Source organism: Haliotis cracherodii, unplaced genomic scaffold (assembly GCF_022045235.1).
Source record: "Haliotis cracherodii isolate W230 unplaced genomic scaffold, xgHalCrac1.p SCAF_15, whole genome shotgun sequence".
NCBI lineage: Eukaryota > Metazoa > Mollusca > Gastropoda > Lepetellida > Haliotidae > Haliotis > Haliotis cracherodii.
Window position 1 is genome coordinate 18,409,535 of NW_027266270.1, and position 21,228 is coordinate 18,430,762.

A 21,228-nucleotide genomic window follows, 5' to 3' on the forward strand; every position below is an offset into this window, starting at 1 on the left:
TCCAAAGCTACAAAAACACCTTACAAAGAGAAATAGATCGCTGGGTCCAGCAAATGTACCATTGATCTATGCAATTGGGATAAGATGACATGCATCAACCATGTCAGAGAGCCAGATTCAATTATTTGCAGACTATATAGCTTGAATATGAATAACGGTGACGCTCCTGAATAGGGGTGTGGTCCTGGCCCAGAGCATCCTTCCGCACCAATCCTTAACAATCCCTTAGCAGATGAGTGTTTACTCACACATAACCTTAAAGTTCTATCCTGGAATATTAACGGGATATCATTTAAACTCGATGATTGTGATTTTCTGATATATTTATCAGAGTTTGACATTGTGTATTTACAGGAAACGTTCAGCCATAAATTATTATCAATTCTACATTTATCAGAAAATACCCCTTATTTAGCAAAGGCACATAAAACTGCCCGTCATGGACGACTGTCATGCGGTATGTATGTTTTTGTCAGTAAGTCATTAGATGCATTGTGCACACAGGTAATGCCTGGTATTGACAATTCTGTTGCTCTAAGAATATCTAAACGGGTACTGCAAAGCAAAAAGGATATTCTCTTGATAGGTATGTACGTACCACCAGAGGGATACACATACTATACATCAAGTGGAAAAGGTAATGGTATTGAACTCCCTGAACAGTGCCTGGTTGAGAACCCAGATATCTTAGCTGACTGCTTCGTGATTATCACCGGTGATCTGAACGCCAGAGTTGGACAAAGTAACAACCCGCTTGCGAATTTACCTGACTTTACCGGTAACGTTTTTTCTCAAGAGGAACCGGTACCACTTAAAAATCGCAAGTCAAGTGACAATGTTACCAATAGATTTGGAAGCATATTGCTTAACTTGTGTTATACTTTTAATATTTATATTCTTAACGGTCGAGTGTCTGGGGAGGCCAACGGAGAATTTACCTTTATATCTGAGCAGGGTTCTAGTGTAAATGATTATTTTATCGCTGGAGTTGATGCTTTTCAGCTAGTGGAGTCATTGTATGTAAACGATAGGGTTGAATCGGATCATATGCCATTAGAAATGTCTCTCATACATCAAGAAAAGCCACTGAAAATGTATAATCAGCAACATTCAGATGTATGTAGTGATAATTACAAATACGCCTGGAATCCAACTGTGCCTCCCAATCATCTTTGTTAGCAGCAACTCAGCTCGTGGATATAAGCATCGATCGCACGCTCGAATCATATATCCAGGCCGTTTTAAAAGCAGCCGAATGTATGAGAAAGCGTAAATTTACAGGAGCTTCTAGTGGCTTTTTTTTATATTCACTGTAAGCGAGCAAAGTATCGAACTCTCAAGACTTTAAGACACTTTCGAAAAAGCAAATCTGTTCAAAATAGGCGTCTCTATTGTGTTGAAATAAATAAATACAAGAGCATTTGTAGGCAGACAAAACAAGCTTATCAAGTAAAAAAAGCAGATATCTTAAAACAAACGACAAATAACCCTGCTAGATTTTCAGTCTGAATATGTGGTTTACATATTTCAATGAAATGTTTCAGTCCTACAGTATAAACCTCAAGGACAATCAGATTAATATTGAAGACCCGCCTTTAGTTGAAATTGATGATATTATACTAGAATCGCCTATTACAGAGGAAGAAATAGAAAAGAGTCTTCATCATATACAAAATGGCAAAACTGCGGGTACAGATGAGATTTTGATTGAGACGTTAAAAAGTACACCAGACAGGTTTATGCCATTTTTTAATTGCCTCTTTAATAAGATCTACAACTCTATATTTCCTTCAGTTTGGACCAAGTCTATTATAGTACCGCTACATAAGAAGGGAGATACGAAGATTCCAGACAACTATAGGGGAATTTCACTATTTAGTGTTATAAGCAAGGTATATACGGGTGTTCTCAATAATAGACTTTCCACTTGGGTAGATCTAGAGGACAAAATACTAGAGTCGTAGGCAGGTTTTCGATCTGGGTATTCCACCATCGATCATATTTTTTTACTTTACACTCTATTATAGAAAAGTGTTTGATTAAAAAGAGGAAAAAACTACATGTTGCATTTATAGATTTTAAGAAAGCATTCGACTATGTAAAAAGAAATAAACTATGGTACTGTTTGCAATATAATGGCCTGGGTGGAAAAAATGTTATCAGCCCTAAAAGCTATTTACTCTTCTGTTAAATCTTGTGTTCGACAAACTTCCTCATGTACCGATTTCTTTCACTGTCCAAATGGTGTACGCCAAGGTTGCATACTTAGCCCTTTGCTTTTTTATGTATTTATAGGGGAACTTTCAAAAGCTACAAATGAAAACGGTAAACATGGCATACAATTATTTCCAGATATGTATGAAATTTTATCACTGTTATTTGCAGATGACGTCATCCTTGTGTCGGAATCTATTGCGGGTTTACAGACTCAGCTTAACGGGCGGGAGGTTACAGATACATGGGGATTAACTGTTAACATGCAAAAACAACTTTAAAAATGACAAAGTGTATTGCTGATCTAGCAAATCGTGGAAAACGGGCTTTGATGGAAATAAATATAAATTTGAATAAAATAGGAATGATTGATCCAAAAGTATATTTCAAAATATTTGATACACGCCAAATGCCATTGTCTATGGTGAATGTTGTCGCTACCCGCTTTATGTCAATGCGCAGGTCCGCATTATAAAGTATTGGTTAAAATTAACCCGAATGCATGAAGGGCGTATCCCAAGAAAAGTATATAACATGTTGATGTATTTCGACAACATTGGTCGTAATACTTGGGTAGCATCTGTTCATAACAAAAACATTTCGCATGGTTTGGGATTTGCATGGGGACAATAAAGCTTTCATTGCGGTGCTTAAAACGCGTCTTGTAGATGAATTTCGTCAAAACTGGATGTCAACAGTAGTACCCGATATATGATGTATAAAGAATATAAAACACTGTTTGAACCTGAGAGATATTTGAGCATTTGCAATGGCAAACATGTATGCAGTGTTTTTATTAAATTAAGATGTAACGTTTTACCTTTACGACAGAACGAGGGTAGATGGCAATTTATTGAATCATGTTTACGTATGTGTCCTGTTTGCAATATGTCTGTTGCAGATGAAAATCATTTCGTATTGATCTGTAAACATTATACTGAGGTGCGTAAAGTTTATTTGCCAGAATTGTATTGAAAGTTTCCAAGTATATATAAATTCAAAACATTATTGTGTACAACTCAGGATGAGTTATTAAAACGTCTGCTATACTATGTATATTATGCGTATAAAGACATAAAGTCGTAAAATCTATGTAATGTGCTCCACATTGTATTATTGGCACTGCATTTTCTCGTATAAGGGCCAAAGGCCTACACACAAATAAACTAATTTTTGACTTTGACTTGACTTTGAATATTGTTGAGTGTGGCTTTACACAGCAAACACATTTACTGTTAACGCTTGTAATAGAGATGCCTCTCCTCCCGTGCTCTCTGGACTAGAACAGACGCCTATACACTTCATATTTTAACAGCGTTTTCTGCCTCAATGTTTTTAGGCCGAATTAAGTGTTACAGTTTATCAATTTCAACTTGGGTTTGGAAACAATGCATCCTCAAAGATCCGGAGGTGTGATCAGATTAAAGAGTGTGTGATTACATGCACTAAAACTGCCAACAGGAGTGGCCACACATATAAATCATTTATCTCACGATTTTCTCACTTCCATCTGTTTCTTTACTCTCATGCGATCCCCGTGGTAATGCTGGAAAATTGCTAATTGTGGCCTTAAAAACATTTACTTATTTCAGTTAGAATACTTATGTCAGCCTAGGGAAGATAGCTCGAAGTGATGGAGGTATTAGACGTTTACCACTTTAGTGAAACCTATAATCATCTTTGACAATATGTTGTCTACAAACTACAATGTGTGAAGTTTGAGTTCCTTTTTATATGAGGGCGGTCGGGTAGCCGAGTGGTTAAAGCGTTCGCTCGTCACGCCGAAGACCCGGGTTCGATTCCCGACACGGGTACAATGTGTGAAGCCCATTTGTGGTGTCCCCCGCCGTGATATTGCTGGAATATTGCTAAAAGCGGCGTAAAACCAAACTCACTCACTCACCTGCACCAGCGTGGTACTGTCAGAAGAAGAATCGCAAACGGAACACAGTGAATTGAAACAGCCTATTCCACTGGGTGGCCACCCATATCTATTCCAGGCACATCATGCCATGTTAGAAGTAAAGACAAAAGCTTCAGCTTTCAACTACATTTTAGAAGTGTGATCATTGATAACATATTGTTTCCGTAAGCAGATGGAAACAGTCAATGGATGTTTGCATTCACATCGAAATCGAAATCAAGGGCTACCATTCCCCAGGATTCGCATACTCGTCTCTTCCGTGTTCAGGAGATGTCAGGCCGCTCTCGATTCCAACGGCGGACATACGTGTTATTGATGATAGCTGACCTTCACCTTGGACTTTTCCTATGTACCGATAACTGAGATGACTACAATCACCAAGTGTTCTCTCCACAACAGTTTGGCTCAATACCTTGTACGGTTCCTCGTATAAATGGATTTTCTTTCTTTCTTTTTTAAAGAGTTTTGTGCTGACAACCAATAAGTGCACACGGAATGAATTTGGATTACTTCCCATACCCAGCCGAAGAGAAAATTGCCGCGCCTTGAAGAGTTCCATCTGACTTATAATCCAACAGAAAGCCCTGATCAACAATAAATTACTTAAATTAAATGAAGTAGTGTGATTGAGTAACTGAATGTTGTTTTGCGAAGAAGACAGTATCACAATTACATCATTGTAGCTTGCAAATAATCGTTAGTGGGCCAGACAAACTAATAGGCCATGAGCAACGAGGACTCAGAATAAGAGACATGCGCGGCTGTTCCTTCTTAAAGACGGTCATTGATTTGACTAATTGTCCTTTTAGGCTTGATAAATGATTTTAACCAGTGTGCATTTTGAATTATGGAACATTAATTTGGATTCCCGTATGACTTTGAACATCTGGGGTATCCTTTAAGACTGTGGTTCATTAGATGCATAAGCAACAAATACAAAATATAACAAATGTTAAATAGCAAACGTATGACCGATCGGTTGGTCTGTAATGTCAAAATGTATCATGACCTCTTTACAAACGTATAAGCATTAGTAAAAGATCTCCAACTCGTGGATATTAACATGCAACATACAACACTGTAAATGAGAATTTCTAATGTATGGGGCTGTTAGTTGTTGCAATCCTCTTGGATCTGAGATTTTCGGTTACTTTGGTGCTCAGGCATATAGGTAAAGGCACCCCTCCACCCCTCCTTGGGTATCAGTCTACACGACAGCATCCTCTACAACAGCAGCAGCAGCAGGTCTGGACCAAAGGGTAATTGTCCATATGATGTCTTCATACTGCACACCTGTCTGCTGTTGTCATGTTTGCAATATGTCATCAATCATAAAGGCTTCAAATGTGTGCTGAATTTTGTGTTACAACACCGAAGAGTGTGTTTAATTGTGACACAAACATGTAGGTGCAACTATTAGGTTATAATGTAAAGTAAGTTATTTTTCGTGAGGCCTTCTGAGTGTCCTACACAGAATGTGATGGTACACAGATAAAGATGGTATGTCCAAAAGCAGTGACAGATTTAATACACTGCGTCTGACATAATTACCAGCCCCCACACACAATATGAGGCGAGGTGAGGTGAAATGTGGTTTAACGTCGCGTCCAGGATTATTGTACTTATATAGCGACGTGCATGTACGCGTGTGTGTGTGTGGCTGCTTGTACTAGTCCGGACTAATGCCGATTTATAGTGCTAGCTCACTGATATACCATGCCGCAAATTAACATGAATACCCCACTCAGACACAGTATACTGACTCCGAGCCCACCAGTCCTTGTTTTAGCCCCTTTATGCCGAGTGCGACACAGGGTAACAACAAGTACCATCTTTTAACGTCTTTTGGTATGACGCGGCCGGGGATCGAATCCCGGGCCATCCCCTCTCCGGGCGGACGCTCTACCACTAGGCCACGGAGGCGGTCACACACAATATGAAATGGTCGGACCTTTAACAAGAAACACTGTGTGTTTGGTGGATGCAGATTATAGTCCCATTTAATTCCGTGTTCTGCTGTGTTCAGTGGCTGAGATGAGGAACGTAATTGCGAAAACAGACTATACGGCAACGAGGCAGATAACATCTTAACGTCAAAAAGCCTGTAGATCCAATTATGCGACTATGTCGCTCAGGTCTTAAACTAAATAAATGATGCTAAACTTAATTATATCCAATATAAAGCCCTTAAATTAGCATTGTGAACTAGGCCTGGTACCTCCGCATTCTCTATGGCATAATCTCCATCCGCCGCCGTCGGCACCAAGCACTTACGGGGTGGGGCCAAATACAAGTCCATCTACCAAGCAATACAAACCAAATATCAAAACATCAACAAATCCACACTTTTAAAAATCAACCTCAATCCAACACAATGAAAACTGTAATTTTTTGCAATTTCCCAGAAGACCTTCACCACATTTTTTCACTCCTTTTCAACCCTCAAAATCCCCCGTCGGTCTTCTCAGTTATATTCAAATCATAAAGAGTGCAAACATACCACAAAGACTTTTGACCCTTCCAAACAAGGCCTTCTTAAAAGTCTTTGAGCATTTCGGATGGAGATCGAAATTCCCAGCTCGGATTGTCTTGTATATGCCCCTTTTAACTATCAGCTTAACTGATATACTTTATTTATATGCCCCTATTAACTATCAGCTTAACTGATATACTTTATTTATATGCCCCTATTAACTATCAGCTTAACTGATATACTTTATTTATATGCCCCTTTTAACTATCAGCTTAACTGATATACTTTATTTAAATGCCCCTATTAACTATCAACTTAACTGATATATTTTATTTATATGCCCCTATTAACAATTATCTTAACTGATATACTTTATTTAAATGCGCCTATTAACTATCACCTTAACTCATATACTTTATTTATATGCGCCTATTAACTATCAGCTTAACTGATATACTTTATTTATATGCCCCTATTAACTATCAGCTTAACTGATATACTTTATTTATATGCGCCTATTAACTATCAGCTTAACTGATATACTTTATTTATATGCCCCTATTAACTATCAGCTTAACTGATATACTTTATTTATATGCGCCTATTAACTATCAGCTTAACTGATATACCTTATTTATATACACCTTTTAACTATCAGCTTAACTGATATACTTTATTTATATGCCCCTATTAACTATCATCTTAACTTATATACTTGTCCCCCCTCAGCTAGATATTTTATATTTATTTGTAATAGACTACGTTTATTTAAAAGCCTTTTTTTTTTGCCTCCAGAATGTATCCGTTATTTCTGAAATTACTACTATCAGTTACTTTTGGGACAGGTTATTCTATATTATACCTATTTATATTTTTAATAATCCCACCTGCCCCCGTCCACGAAATTTGGAACACCAGATGTGGACGTAAAAAAACCAATTGATGATGATTATGATAATGATCAAGGATTGTTATTTGTAACATAATATTGTGAAAGATGAGTATCATTTTTTGCTTGTTTGTAATTTTTACCAACATCTATGATGTAAATATATTAGACAAAATACCAACCTTTTCCCGATATTACATAGGTTTGATATGTTAATGTCATCAAATAATGTACCCATAGAACAATCTTTAGCTTCCACTAATTAATGATTTTTGTATGTGAATTGATGTATTGTGAATGCTCTCTCTCTCACTCTCTCTGTCCCCTCTTTCTCTCTCTTTCTCTCTAGTTATCTATCTCTCAATCTCTATGTTACTGTAAAGCAGTATGACCCGGTGGCCTACACAACGAAATGAAAAAGGATTGATTGATTGAGGTAAATTAAATGAATCCAGGTACTATATGAATGAAATGTGCCTTTTGATTGTTAGGTAGCTTCACCGAAATCATTTTGGCATTTAAAAAAGTACATTTGCAGTCCAATCACCTATTTTCCTTCAAGTATACTTTTCAATAAATTATATTTACAAAACAAAAATAATGTTACCGTACGAGTGTGGCCATGACTTTTAGCATGGCTTTAAGAATGTACTAAGAAAAAGCCGGGGTTCAATAGCTTATTACGAAACCTTGTTATCGCCTACCTGTGTGTGACATCTGTTGTTCCACTGGTGACCATGACATAATGTTGGTATAACACGTTTATTCTCCGTGATCTAGGGGAAAGAGTGTCGGCCTAGCGTACGGACGGTCGGTAGTTCGATCCCCGGCCGCGTCACTGTAAAAGACGTTGGAAGGTGGTACACCCACACACACACACACACACACACACACACACACACACACACACACACACACACACACACACACACACACACATCCCCACACACACACACACCTACACACACACACATCCCCCCCACACACACACCCTTCCACCTACACTCACACACACCTACACACACACACCTACACACACACACATCCCCCCCACACACACACCCTTCCATCTACACTCACACACACCTACACACACACACCTACACACACACACATCCCCCCCACACACACACCCTTCCACCTACACTCACACACACACACACATCCCCCCCACACACACACACCCTTCCACCTACACTCACACACACCTACACACCTACACACACACACACACACACACACACACACACCAAGAAAACGAGTTACGACCACACCTATAATGCGAGGCAACATCGCAATTCATTTAAGCTTGTTCGCTGCAGTACTGCATCTGTCGATCTCCCGATGTTAAAGGGGCACTGATCTAACGCAATTCCCCGGGACTGGTTGTTGCCTTTGTTATTGTTTTTTCCCAGTTAGTACCCGGATGTATAGCAGAAATCTAGACTAGTTCGCGACCTCTGCTGCGCCATTCGTAAGCGCATTAGTCACTTTTATGGGTAGTAATAAGGGCGTATGGTCACATTGACCAAAATGAAATACAGTTTTCGAGATAATAAGGAAATGTAGGTATCTTTGCGGGGAGCATCGATAATGGTGACGAAATTTTGATAAGTCACTTGCTTGGTAATTTTGCGATTTTCGTTTACACTATTTTGACTTGCAACACAAAGTAAATATTTCACCTGAGCATTGCTTTTTTTTATAGTGTGTATATTTTTTTACTGTCAAAATGTGTAACATTTTCAAATTGATTAAACGCCTAAATATTCAGTTATTTTACAAAGTGACTGAAAAACATTTCCATCTGTATTATTATGATAACGAATTCCAAACATTTTGATGTTTAATGTCATCACCAAGAGACCGAAAATGTTACGTTGAAAGGTACATTTCTATGTTGTTTGGCTTCTAATCCAACATAATAATCTGTTGTGATGTTAGGCTCTTTTGATCGTCTTAATCAATTTTAGTCAATCTGAAGAATTTCCCAACCAAGACGTAGAGGAACAAGAACGAATCGGTTCAATGCTACAGCGAATGAAGGAAAACAAAATGCAAATACCATAATTACAACCTACCAAATATATGTGTATAAATTGTGGGCAGCTTCCTTGTTCAAGGAATGTATCCGTGAATATCCACACAAAGGAACAATATCCCACTCGTCTGCAGCTGTACAAAGAAACTTATTCGATGTCACGTGCACGTCTCTGTAACAATCAAATATTTTTAAAGATATATATCGTTTCGGGATATTATAACCCGTGTTCCTTTCTCAACTGATCACTTAGATTGTTTCAGGTGTTTCACATAGGTGTCAAGTCTCAAGGGTCGGCTGAGAAAGCCTACGTGACAACATTTTTCATAACGTCCACGGTTCCTAAAAAATCCATTGAGTGATAGATAAAAATGAGCAATCAATCAACGTATTATTAGTTAACCCTTTGAACAAAGTATGTTGTTTTTACATCGACACTTCACGCCATGATATGAGTGTATTCCCTTTGTTTTAGTAAACCTAGACATGTAAACACTTCCTTTTGACATATCCACTGTGCAAGATACCAGTGATTAATCAATCAACGTATTTTCCGTTAATCCTTTGATGACTAGGAACGATCCGTTGATTTACAAAAAAAAGTAAATGAACTGATCATTCACCTCTTGCTGGGCTGCCACGTGCATATTACATAACACACATTTCACCTCACTTCAAACCTGAATTTAGATTGAATAATTACCCCAGACACAATAAATGCCAAATGGGAACCTTTGTCAGGTAATCTAAGTGGTGCTACCACTAATTGTACCTGTAATAAATTCATTAACTGAGCATCAAGTGAATGACGACAAATACACAAGTGTAGGGTTATACCAGAAAACGTGGATGACAACAAGTGAGTAGTAATCGTATTATCGACGCAATCCGAAATCCGAAAATGCTTTCACGGCATGGATACTTTTTTTTATTATTAAACTATAACCATCTGGGGTATTTCTAAATGACGACATACGATGAGCTCCGCCGTTCTTTTTGTCTGTTTGTTTAGGCTGAAGAGATTAATTAACATGCGCCTTTTGTCGAAATCTTTATAGATCACGGTTAAACTAATCAGTGTTCAAAAATGCGTAAAACAAATATTGCCTCCAGCCTCCAAGTTTATTTAGCTGTCCTTGCGGACGGTAGCCCAGTCTCTGGTCACGCTCAGTTGCGTTGCGTCTCATCTGGGTACTCACGGGGAAAAAATCATAACAAAGGCAGCAACCAGTCCGCGTTAGATCAGTGCCCCTTTAAGTGTGTGCTATTTTTAGATTCAATCATACTCCCCCAGTCATGCAGCGCTGTGTCCCGCGCTGATGTCAACGCGCTTGGAAGAAGTGACTGTGACGCTTGTCTGAGGGATGTGTGCCTTCTCTTCGAGGTTCATAACAGTGTAAGCATTTTCAAACAACACAGTGTGTAATCAGCAACGTCAAAACTTGTCAGTTAACGTTCATTACATGTATTACGTGTCTCCCATGTCGCCACTCGTAATGGATGACTTCCGGTCGTCCCGTAAGGCAATAACACTGAATGTAATTGTATTAGTGCCAGTATTTCAAAACACTAGTCAGTCTCAAAGCGCTAGTATGGTGCTAAAATGTAGTATGATCAAACATGAGAAGCTATGACAACTAGACCCCTGGGTCAGTATTCCCTGTTGTGAGGCCTCGGTAAGATTCCCCTGGCTTTCGCTTCCACTGTGGAATCCCCTTATCTCACCGCTGTATGCGTTCGTGACCAACTCGTGTTATTCCAGGTTACGGAAAAGGGAGAGTGGTAACGAAAGCGCTGTATGCATTCGTTTCTTCCCGCCTCTTTCCGTAACAGTATGTCTAAATTGTCTTTGTTTAGCACAGTATCAATAGAACTGCATGTCTAAATTGTCTTTGTTTAGCACAGTATCAATAGCACTGCATGTCTAAATTGTCTTTGTGTAGCACAGTATCAATAGCACTGTATGTCTAAATTGTCTTTGCTTAGCACAGTATCAATAGCACTGCATGTCTAAATTGTCTTTGCTTAGCACAGAATCAATAGCACTGTACGTCTAAATTGTTTTTGTTTGGCACAGTATCAATAGCACTGCATGTCTAAATTGTCTTTGTTTAGCACAGAATCAATAGCACTGCATGTCTAAATTGTCTTTGCTTAGCACAGAATCAATAGCACTGCATGTCTAAATTGTCTTTGCTTAGTACAGAATCAATAGCACTGTATGTCTAAATTGTCTTTGTTTAGCACAGTATCAATAGCACTGCATGTCTAAATTGTCTTTGTTTAGCACAATATCAATAGCACTGTATGTCTAAATTGTCTTTGTTTAGCACAGTATCAATAGCACTGCATGTCTAAATTGTCTTTGCTCAGCACAGAATCAATAGCACTGCATGTCTTAATTGTCTTTGCTTAGCACAGAATCAATAGCACTGTATGTCTAAATTGTCTTTGTTTAGCACAGTATCAATAGCACTGCATGTCTAAATTGTCTTTGTTTAGCACAGTATCAATAGCGCTGTATGTCTAAATTGTCTTTGCTTAGCACAGAATCAATAGCACTGTATGTCTAAATTGTCTTTAATTTAGCACGATATCAATAGCACTGTATGTCTAAATTGTCTTTGTTTAGCACAGTATCAATAGCACTGTATGTCTAAATTGTCTTTAATTAAGCACAGTTCGATAGCACTGCATGTCTTAATTGTCTTTGATTAGCACAGAATCAATAGCACTGCATGTCTAAATTGTCTTTGTTTAGCACAGTATCAATAGCACTGCATGTCTAAATTGTCTTTGCTTAGCACAGAATCAATAGCACTGTATCTCTAAATTGTCTTTGATATAGCACAGTATCAATAGCACTGTATGTCTAAATTGTCTTTGATTTAGCACAGTATCAATAGCACTGTATGTCTAAATTGTCTTTGCTTAGCACAGTATCAATAGCACTGTATGTCTAAATTGTCTTTGATTTAGCACAGTATCGATAGCACTGTATGTCTAAATTGTCTTTGTTTAGCACAGTATCAATAGCACTGTATGTCTAAATTGTCTTTGTTTAGCACAGTATCAATAGCACTGCATGTCTAAATTGTCTTTGTTTAGCACAGTATCAATAGCACTGTATGTCTAAATTGTCTTTGTTTAGCACAGTATCAATAGCACTGTATGTCTAAATTGTCTTTGTTTAGCACAGTATCAATAGCACTGCATGTCTAAATTGTCTTTGCTTAGCACAGAATCAATAGCACTGCATGTCTTAATTGTCTTTGCTTAGCACAGAATCAATAGCACTGTATGTCTAAATTGTCTTTAATTTAGCACGATATCAATAGCACTGTATGTCTAAATTGTCTTTGATTTAGCACAGTATCAATAGCGCTGTATGTCTAAATTGTCTTTGATTTAGCACAGTATCAATAGCACTGCATGTCTAAATTGTCTTTGCTTAGTACAGAATCAATAGCACTGTATGTCTAAATTGTCTTTGATTTAGCACAGTATCAATAGCGCTGTATGTCTAAATTGTCTTTGTTTAGCACAGAATCAATAGCACTGCATGTCTAAATTGTCTTTGTTTAGCACAGTATCAATAGCACTGCATGTCTAAATTGTCTTTGCTTAGCACAGAATCAATAGCACTGTATGTCTAAATTGTCTTTGATATAGCACAGTATCAATAGCACTGTATGTCTAAATTGTCTTTGATTTAGCACAGTATCAATAGCACTGTATGTCTAAATTGTCTTTGCTTAGCACAGTGTCAATAGCACTGTATGTCTAAATTGTCTTTAATTTAGCACAGTATCGATAGCACTGTATGTCTAAATTATCTTTGTTTAGCACAGTATCAATAGCACTGTATGTCTAAATTGTCTTTGTTTAGCACAGTATCAATAGCACTGCATGTCTAAATTGTCTTTGTTTAGCACAGTATCAATAGCACTGTATGTCTAAATTGTCTTTGTTTAGCACAGTATCAATAGCACTGTATGTCTAAATTGTCTTTGTTTAGCACAGTATCAATAGTACTGCATGTCTAAATTGTCTTTGTTTAGCACAGTATCAATAGCACTGTATGTCTAAATTGTCTTTGTTTAGCACAGTATCAATAGCACTGCATGTCTAAATTGTCTTTGCTTAGCACAGAATCAATAGCACTGTATGTCTAAATTGTCTTTGTTTAGCACAGTATCAATAGCACTGCATGTCTAAATTGTCTTTGCTTAGCACAGAATCAATAGCACTGTATGTCTAAATTGTCTTTGATTTAGCACAGTATCAATAGCGCTGTATGTCTAAATTGTCTTTGATTTAGCACAGTATCAATAGCACTGCATGTCTAAATTGTCTTTGCTTAGCACAGAATCAATAGCACTGTATGTCTAAATTGTCTTTGATTTAGCACAGTATCAATAGCGCTGTATGTCTAAATTGTCTTTGTTTAGCACAGTATCAATAGCGCTGTATGTCTAAATTGTCTTTGCTTAGCACAGAATCAATAGCACTGTATGTCTAAATTGTCTTTGATTTAGCACAGTATCAATAGCACTGTATGTCTAAATTGTCTTTGATTTAGCACAGTATCAATAGCACTGTATGTCTAAATTGTCTTTGATTTAGCACAGTATCAATAGCACCGTATGTCTAAATTGTCTTTGCTTAGCACAGTATCAATAGCACTGTATGTCTAAATTGTCTTTAATTTAGCACAGTATCGATAGCACTGTATGTCTAAATTGTCTTTGTTTAGCACAGTATCAATAGCACTGTATGTCTAAATTGTCTTTGCTTAGCACAGAATCAATAGCACTGTATGTCTAAATTGTCTTTGCTTAGCACAGAATCAATGGCACTGTATGTCTAAATTATCTTTGATTTAGCACAGTATCAATAGCATTGTATGTTTGAATTGTCTCTGTCTTACTCCAACCCTGCATAGAAGCCTGCAGCACCCAGGAACTGGAGTGGAGTCTTGAGTCCCTGGAGAAGCTGATCTTTTAATCTCCTTAGACGGTTTTCAGACTCTCTGTATGGAATCACTTGCGTTGGGGTGGGGCTGCGCCGAAATCCATCTTGGCCATCTTCGCGCGGTCAGCCATCTTGTTGTTTTGTGTTGAGATCGCTAGAATTTTATTGTCTTCCCCGTCGCTGAATAGAAGGTAGGACCATGGTCGTCCATGGTCTTTGTCCAATCCTCAGTCAGATTCAGATTCGCACGGGCGGCACAGTCGTCTAAGGCGTCACATGGGCACGCCAGAAACCCATCATTGTGCGTTCGAATCCCGGTTCGCCCCGATTATGTTTCTAGTTTTGTCAGCACCATACCAGTGCTCGTGGGTTTCACCAAAATTGTAAACGTCTGAGAGATGCATCACTTCGGGCTTTCATCCCACAACAATCGCTCACTATCTTATTAGGATGGAGACTTACCAGTGTGATGCCTTTTCATTTGACCTCCAGGTGTGACCTCCAACATGGCGTCGGCAGACTCGACTACAGACGTTGATGAAGTCTCTACTGTCCCAAAACATGGTAAGGAGTATGACGCCTTTATTTCCTTCAACAGCGCTGATGAGAAGTTTGTTGATGATTTACTGAAGCATCTGGAGTCTCCTGACATCGGACTAAAATGTGTGGACCACAGGAGGGACTTTCGCGGTGGCCAAACTATAGTGGGAAATGTTGATGAATTTATTGAGAAGGCCTCGAAATACGTGCTCGTCATGTCACCCAACTTTGTAGAGAGTGAATGGTGCAAGTGGGAGACTGAGGTAATGGTGACGATGTCGGTGGAACAAAAGAGAGATAACATTATTCCTGTACTACTCAAACCCTGCAGGATCCCCCAATCACTGAATACACTGACCTACATTGAGGTCCGTCCTACAGAAGGTTCTCGGTACAGATGGAGGGAGAGGCTCGTGAATTCCATTAAATGGACAGGTAAATAAAAGCAACAGATCCATTTCATAATCGTATTATAAACAAATCTCTGCTTGAAGTCCTTGTATGATTCCGATTAGGTCATAACCATGGGAAAAGTATTTTTGAAAAGCAAAGGCACAGAAACGAACATGTGTGTGTTACATTATTTATAAAAGCTTCTAGTTTAAGATGAAAAAAAGTATTATAGATTTTGTCATCACTTTTGATTTGTATAATATGTTACGAACGTGAAGAAATGCAATAAGACCATGTAGCATGTTTACATTGTATATGCATTTCTCGGGATTCATAATTATTTGAAAAAGACAAAACTTTTTCAAATTCACAAGAAATCTCTGCTGAAAGCAAACTTCATTGTACGATTCCGACTATATAAGGACTAGGTTTTTATTAATCACTGCCATAAAGCGATGATACTAGGTGTTCGCGAAAAGGTGAGCATATCCTGACCCACTGGTGGCTCCCCTCACTAACACATGCAAAGGCAAGTGACGTGTTCACTTGAAAAATCATGGGAATATATGGTTCAGATCAAAATAGGGAATTGCATCGGACATTTTTTTGTCATTTATGTTTCAAATGCAACTTAAATGTCAAACTTTATTGGTTTTCAACAAAATGAATTGAACTTTCTTATAATTAATTCTAATCTGGCTTGAAAGGCATATACTTAATGTTTTAATGAGTGAGTGAGTAAGTTTGGTTTAACGCCGCTTTTAGCAATATTCCAGTAATACCACGGCGGGGCAATGTTTAATGAACAGCATGTATACATACATTTATCTTCCCACATACCACTGAAGATAATTTAGCGGAACATACTGATAAATTGAAGTGTTTCTGGTTATGAGTGAGAATGGGACTTACATATTTTTCACCTAAGACTAATGCCGGTGCATGGTCAGGAATTAATGAAACTGTGAGAAAACGAAATACTTCAATATTGGTAGAGCGCAAAACATATTTTTAATCCCTGCTTACACAAATAAACACTATTATTGTTTCAGATTTGAAAGTCAGCAAACACAAGGTAAGTCTATACTCAAACATATGTCGACACGAAACCAGTTTTTCTAAATACTTAATAGGAAATGATGATTAATAATCAATTTGTGATGACATTCTGCAAATTGTTAAACTAACTAACTCAACCATTACAGAACCGTGACATGGAAGGGGTTGTACAAAGGGCAGGAGACAAGAAAGACGTCTTCAAGACATGTGTCCAAAAGTATAAACAAGATAAAGGAAAATTTGAGGTGGAGAAAAGGGCCCTTGAAAGCAGTGTCCGGATTGCATTTGATGCTGTCTCTAAACAGATATCAGCTACGTTAGAACGTCAGAAAGACGAGAAGATGGATGAGATTCAGAGACTAATGGATACACGTCAGACGCCTCTCGTCCAAAAGATGAAGGCTGCAGAAGACATATTGAAGTTGATGGAGAAAGATTTAAAAGATGACGTTCACGGTATTAAAAGACTTGCGGATCTTCTGGATGAGTATGAGAATCACGAACAGAAACTAAAACAACGATCCTTCCTCGAGTTTGTGAAGTCTGACAGCCTGGTGCAGATTTTGACAGATCAGATGTCTAAGTTTGACGTGGGACATCTGAGAGAGATTGACATCCCACAGCTCAGATCACAGCGGGACAGGGACAACTTTCTCAAAGGTTTGATATCAGATTATTGTAACTGACCCTAAAGGTTGAGTGAGGTATGCCTGGTTGTTAAATATAGAATGGATCCATGGAGAGTATTCCCATACGGAGTCGGGACGTTACATGTTCACAACTTTGTTTGTTACAGAAATACGTCCTTCCTTGGACATACTGCCTGAAACAACAGATCCCACTCCATGGAATGTCATTCGATGTAAGTACAAGCATGACTACGTGTCTCATAACGGTTCCACAGTCTTGCACTTGTGCTTGTTGCTACGTTGGGAAACAACTGGCTTCAGCTGAAGGTGATTCTACTGTTTGCAGTCGGCCGATGGCGATACATAGCATTGCAACGTCACAACGTTACAACGTCAGTTTCCAACTGTCACGTCATAAATAAACATCGCCACGTCTAAGGACTGCCTCTATTTAATGCCTAGTCAATGTCACTTTTAACAAAAGAAAGAAACTTATTTATTTCCTCGTGCAAGTACAATATTGAGGCAGTACTTCCACATTCGTTTTGTACATGTTCGTGGAATTGTTAGGCCGCACAGGTTTCAGTCGAATAGTGAATTTTGATCCTGGATGCTGACGATCAAACATGTCCCTTCTCTACAACAGGCGCACATTGCCGTACGCTTATGAAAGTATACGTGCGAGAATTGTGGCCGCACGACACTGGTTCTACCTCTTCCTATAAAGTAACGCAGAGATTTTTATTAGTCAAATTCCTGTGTGTGTCTGTGTGTGTCTGTGTGTGTGTGGTGACTCTTACAATTTGAGTCAGTAATGTGCGCTCAGTAATGGTCAGAAACCAAATTCCTCATTAAAACCCTCGGTGAACGAAACACCTAAATTAAAAAATGTTAAACTGAAAGCAGTAATGGCGAGGGAGTATATGCACTAATATCGTTGTTTGCGCATTCAGGCCAAGACATCAAGTATGATGAGAAGACAGTGTATGGACGTCGCACTATCCTGCCTGACGGAAGCCTGTTAAACCGCGAATCGCCGGAACCTCTCACCAACCCCGACAGGAGACTCAACAAATTTATGGGAGCTGTAGGAACGACGACATTGACGACAGGTGGTGTATACTACTGGGAGAATAAACTGGACGTCGATCTGGAGAAGGAATTGAGCAAAAGGAACTTTGTGTTTGCCGTTGCTCTGTCCACAAATGGCGTGTTTGATGAAAGTCAGGTTGGAGATCAACTTCCTACAGCCATGAGTATAGCTGCACGTGCATGTGCAGACCATGAGGCAGTGTGTCTGTATGTGACTAAGTACACATCTATGGTATATCACAAAGTTCTTACAAAGAACCGACGTGGGAAGTGGCCGGCCATTGCACTAGGTTTTCTCCTGGACACCGTCAGACAGAGGCTGACCGTTTATGACGTCACAAAGAAAGAGGAGATAACCTGTGTGGAAAAGATCGGGGACGTGGAGGAGTTCACTCCTCAGTTCGCTGTGTTTGGTGGCCATGCTGGATCAGTGAAACTGTCATTGATCACTGGCGAGGATACGAAAATATCCCCTGAGATATTGCAGAACATTAGAAAAAGTATTGAGTAAAAAGATTAACGTTTTGAAATTTTATTGAAATTGTCAGAACGAATTGTATCAGTTATGTTTTTGTTTGAAAAAATACATTTGAAGAATAGGTGTTGTAAAAATTTACAATTGTAGACGAGCTTTTATTACAATGAAAACAATTCCATACTGATACACAAAAAATAAATATGACATAGACGCCAGTGGTAAATTGGATAATTCCTCCCTCGGACAGAACCTGGGCGAAATATAAACTTGTAGTTGCTGTTGGTTTTCTGTATATGAATTATTGTTTACCTATATATCTCACTTCTAACAGTTCATTATTTTGATGTGTTATGCATCCTCAGAAAACCTGTTTTTATTATAAGAATGCAACTACTTTTGGCTCTGTTTACTCAGAACATATGTGTAAATATACTAGTACTGTTATAAGGTTAAAAATGCATCTCAAAAACTTTAGAAAATGGTAACCGTTATAGCTGCAATGAGGAGTTGCATGAGATATAGTTTGTGACAGAACTTTTAGTTTGAAAGGAATCAATAGATAAAAGACATTTCACATTTATCACAAGTGTATTCTTGACATTTCATAATCAACATTGGATTGGTTCCTGGCTATCGTCCATTAGTTAATGAAACAAAAAGAGAGTTTCAAGGTATATTTCATTTGGAGCTTCCGGATGCGAGTCACAAAATCAATAGAGAGATGAGCAATATGGCACGTGGGCTTCTGTATTTTTGCCATTACGACACACATGACACATGGTCAGATCTAACCTTTAACGAATCAAAATGAGGTATTGTGACATGTGACAAGGACAGGCCAGGCTCGAACACTATAAAAGGATACCTTCAACATTAGGAGAGGAGAGCGCGGTTTGCAATCGATCGAGTCGAATCCCGATCGTTCCAAGTTTCCCCAGTTAGTGACGAGTCTGGTCGGTCTGATCCTGTCCTGTACTGATACATGGGCTGAGAGTAAGTAAAACTATGTGAGTATAAAACTGGTGTTGCGTTTCTTTATTATGCGAGTATGAATGCTGATAGAGACAACTTGGAGTAAGTGTCGTTAGACCAATCACTCCTTGACGGAGCCGAGCCGCGGCGGACAAGGCGAGTGGCAATGTCATGGCGTAATTGACCACAAGGACCAGGAACGGCAATACATTTGGTAACTGTATTAGGGTCGCACTGGATGCCCGAAAGCAGTTACGACAGTACATTACTATCCAATCCCTATCGAAAATGCAGAATGTTTTTTGCTTTCCCTGAAAACATGGTTTCTGTTCCTTCGTGAATAATCTGTAAACAGTCCATCCCTTGAGTATGTCATTGATTACTGTTGAGGCTCGGGAAATATCCCCTTACATGGCTCAACACATTGGAAAGCATAATGATTGAGTGAGTGAGTGAGTGAGTGAGTTGGGTTTAACGCCGCTTTCAAATGTATTCCAGTTATATCTGGGCGTGTCAACTGCATGAGGGAGAAAATCCCGTAGGGATACAGGACTCAGAAGTTTACCACTTTGGTAAAAAACACCAGTATGGGTATGGTACTGACAAACCTAGAAAGATAATCGGGGTTAGTCGGGATTCGAACCCACTGTCATTAAGTTCAGGATTGCCCGAGGGACGCAACTCTGCGACTTACGACGCCTTAGACGACTGGGCCACATACGTTTCCGGAAACTATAGAGAGTGAACAAACTGTCCGTGTTCACAGATAACAAGTTATTTTCTTCTGGCCTCCAGCCTCTAATTACTTATTACCATGATGACATATATTGGTATTTCCTTGTCATTCGACCCGTGAAGATCCGGGATAGAATAGGTCTTCAACAACCCATGCTTGCCGTAAAAGGCGACTATGCTTGTCGTAAGAGGCGACTAACGGGATCCGGTGGTCAGACTAGCTGACTTGGTTGATGCATGTCATCGATCCCAATTGCGTGGATTGATGCTCATGATATTCATCACTGGGTGGTCTGGTCCAGTCTCGATTAATTACAGACCGCCGTCATATAGCTGGAATATTGCTGAGTGCGACGTTAAACAACAAACAAACACCTTGTCATTCATAGAAAGGCTTCACCGACTTGCGACAATACCAAACCTAACGGTTTCTCCTTGCGCATCTGTGACGCATTTCTGTAAATATAACAAATTCTCTTCGAACCTGCTTGTTTCTTTGTCACACAGGTCCACACTCCACGACATTTTGTATTTGGTTTTACAAAAGGTCCAATACATTTTCCCTCCGTTCGTCCATGCAATACTTCAAAGACCTCAACCAATCCCATTTTGCTCAGCTAAATGTGATATTGAGATTTATGCAAGTTTGGTACCGTGGTGTCAGAGTGAGTGAGTGACTTGGGTTTAACGCCGCTTTCTAGTTCCAGTTATATCACGTCGTGTCAGCTTATTGTGGGCGGAAAGCCCGAAGTGATGCAGGTCTCAGACGTTTACCACTTCGGTGAAACCCACGAACACGGGTATGGTGCTGACAA

General features: G+C 38.9%; 1 protein-coding gene across 2 annotated transcripts; it reads left to right on the forward strand.

Annotated features, from left to right (window-relative positions):
- The first annotated feature begins 10,849 nt into the window (after positions 1–10,849).
- Positions 10,850–19,712, forward strand: LOC139461888 (uncharacterized). Of its 2 annotated transcripts, none has more exons than XM_071243375.1 (6): positions 10,850–10,937; positions 15,008–15,490; positions 16,501–16,523; positions 16,654–17,167; positions 17,304–17,369; positions 18,090–19,712. In XM_071243375.1, exons 2-6 carry the CDS (start codon positions 15,022–15,024, stop codon positions 18,737–18,739), a joined length of 1,722 nt encoding a protein of 573 aa, XP_071099476.1. In that variant the 5' UTR covers positions 10,850–10,937; positions 15,008–15,021; the 3' UTR covers positions 18,740–19,712. The 2 variants fall into 2 exon arrangements, with proteins under 2 accessions (XP_071099476.1, XP_071099477.1); XM_071243376.1 differs by having other exon boundaries at positions 10,881–10,937; positions 15,114–15,490.
- Positions 19,713–21,228: the final 1,516 nt, after the last annotated feature.

What these genes read in the sequence shown, in the direction of transcription:
- LOC139461888 (XM_071243375.1), top strand. Translation starts at nt 15,022, where the DNA reads ATGGCGTCGGCAGACTCGACTACAGACGTTGATGAAGTCTCTACTGTC. An exon ending in GAATTCCATTAAATGGACAG is followed by an intron (nt 15,491 to 16,500) that starts GTAAATAAAAGC and finishes TTATTGTTTCAG; the next exon opens with ATTTGAAAGTCAGCAAACAC. An exon ending in TGAAAGTCAGCAAACACAAG is followed by an intron (nt 16,524 to 16,653) that starts GTAAGTCTATAC and finishes CAACCATTACAG; the next exon opens with AACCGTGACATGGAAGGGGT.